The following is a 2,383-nucleotide window of genomic DNA, read 5'->3' as shown; positions in this document are numbered from 1 at the left end:
CCATCCTGTTCTGAAAGCCAGGAATGTCGTCCGTAACATTGCGGAACAAGAAGGCACAGACGAGAGCGAGAACGACCGACAATACATAGTGGGAGGGCATAAGCATCGGATCGCGACAGAAGTTCATGAACTGGACCATTGACAGACTGACGCGTCGATGCGATTGGGTCTCAGATAGCTCGCGTCAGCAGCTCATCATGGGCAGCAAAAGCTGACCAGAATTCTGCTGCGGGCTTTCCAACTAGTCGCATTCAGATTGCTCATGGTAACGACAAATGCCTCAGCGATCTCAATTTGCGACCTTCTCGGTCTAGACCTACGCGGGAGATTGTTTCTGCATTCGTCTGCTGTGATCAGCCAGACGTTGTGATCGTGAAATCTGCCTCTAGTCACAGCTCCGCGGTAGACGTGCACGTGCCTGAGCGCTGAACATGACCGAACATGAGCCAGCTAATTACATACGCGTCGAGACCGTAGACTTAGCCGTCAGCCCTCGATCAATGAAGCCTGAGTCGATGGAACCTTACGCAGTCTCTCGTGCACTTCGTTCGAGACGGCAGAGAGCAAGACTGCAATCTTGCTCTGTCGTTCATATCGCTTCACAGGTGCGTGCGAATCAATTCAGCAGGGGGAGCCCTCCGTTCACGGTGCCTGCAGCCATACCGGCCCAGGCACCCATCCCGACATCGTACCAACGCAGGACACTGCAACCAGCAAAGGACTAGCGAATTCTGGCATGACTGCCCCGGAAATCCGCATCACCGCTGTCAGCCCAGCACCGAGCGAGTCGCTGCATCATATACCTAAGAGAAGTGCGATTGGTACTAGCGCGGCGGGAGCGCTGGACTCGGCCTCTCAAATCCGTCTGAGCGGACAAGATGATCACATTCGCATGACAACCTGTTCTCCGTCGCTATCGATCAATCATCCGCGCGGCAAAGTCACCGCTGCCACGCGCCGTCTCGACGAAGATCTGTCGGCCTATCAAGCAGAGCATCTTGATTCCAAGGCTCGACAGACTCAGAGAAATCTCGAGCGTAGTCCAGGCAGTCCCCGTTTCGAGGCTACTTCAGGAGATAACCTGGTGCGCGCGAGCACGGCATTTGCAGTGCCTACGTTGCCAGCTAAGAATCCGCGATATCAGGACTACTCGCTCACTGAATCCAATGCAAGCGAGTCGGACGACGCTGAAGCCTATCCTGTGCCGGGTCGCTACGGCATTATAGCAGCTCAAGCACTCAAGAGAGCTTACGCCTCACTCGATGATCCCATGGTCACAGCAGCACTCATCGCAATTGCGTTTGCAATGCTTTCTATGCTCTATTCGGGTACGTGGGCTTGACGGGTTGTGTGGACGTCCATGCTGACGCTGGCGTCCAGACAAGCTGATCCAGCTCAAAAACCCTGCACAGACCGAAGCAAGAGACCTTCACCTTCTGTCATCACGCGTTGCTTCTCTGACGGATGCACACGATCTCCTCAGTGCTCAGATCAAGCAGACGTATGACGCCTTTGCAGACGAGCTGCTAGAGATGAACGACACGCTCTCGCGCGTGCAAAGCCAATCAGAGACATTGTCCAAGATGATGGTAACTATTGTCGAGAAAAATGGACAGCTCAAGCAATCGTTCGAGCACTTGAGCGAGCAAGTGCAAGAACGCTGTGCTTCAGATGAGCGCGGCGCGCTGTCTGGCGTTGCAACGCAGCAAGTCCGCGACATGATCAAGGAAGCCATGAAAGAGCAGATGGGCGAGAGCCTAGCGGCGAGCGGAGAGGTGCAGACGGCAGCCTCAATAGATGTCTCAGCTGTCTTCGAGACGGTCAAACGTTCATTGGTAGAGGAGCTCCAAGCGGACATCTACAAAAATAGCAATGGCAACGGATCTCTAAGCCACGATGACGGCATGCGTACCGTGCTTCAGAANGCGGTCCAAAGAGAGGTGGCTATCGCGCAAGACGGCGTCGCTATGTCCGACGTAGCTCTCGCTTCTGCTGGCGCTCGCGTCATCAAGAANTGGACAGGCAAGTCCTTCATCAAGACCACCAATCCCATCAAGAAGTGGTACGCGACCCGTCATCCCTTTCGCCCACCCGAATACGCTATGGATATCGATAGGACTGCCGGNTACTGGAACCTCGTGCGTCAGAGCGAAGAACAACGACTTGCCGTGCTCAAATATGGAGACGATCGAGGCAAAATGGTCTATCTGACTAATGGTACCTACACGCCTGCAGATGACTACTTTGGCGCTACCCAGACCTGGCCCATCGTTGCCTCTGCCAAAGAGCTCAACCTCGCCTACGAGATGATCTTACTCAAGATCACGTCTACCCATGGCGCAGAGAATGGCTGCCTGTACCGCTTCCGCGTGCATGGAGGTCT

At 54.6% G+C, this 2,383-nt stretch overlaps 1 protein-coding gene across 1 annotated transcript in view; it reads left to right on the top strand.

Annotated features, from left to right (window-relative positions):
- Nucleotides 1-431: 431 nt before the first annotated feature.
- Nucleotides 432-2,383, top strand: part of L969DRAFT_21549 (uncharacterized protein) — a gene marked incomplete at its 5' end in the record, with an annotated part of 2,238 nt that continues 286 nt past the window's right edge. Inside the window, 4 exons of the mRNA XM_014714962.1 lie at nucleotides 432-473; nucleotides 532-605; nucleotides 658-1,328; nucleotides 1,381-2,379. Of these exons, the coding sequence (XP_014570448.1) occupies nucleotides 432-473; nucleotides 532-605; nucleotides 658-1,328; nucleotides 1,381-2,379 (1,786 nt within the window). The remainder of the gene's footprint in view (nucleotides 474-531; nucleotides 606-657; nucleotides 1,329-1,380; nucleotides 2,380-2,383) is intronic.

This window comes from Mixia osmundae (assembly GCF_000708205.1).
Source record: "Mixia osmundae IAM 14324 unplaced genomic scaffold scaffold_1, whole genome shotgun sequence".
NCBI lineage: Eukaryota > Fungi > Basidiomycota > Mixiomycetes > Mixiales > Mixiaceae > Mixia > Mixia osmundae.
This window is presented reverse-complemented; position numbering and strand designations above follow the sequence as displayed.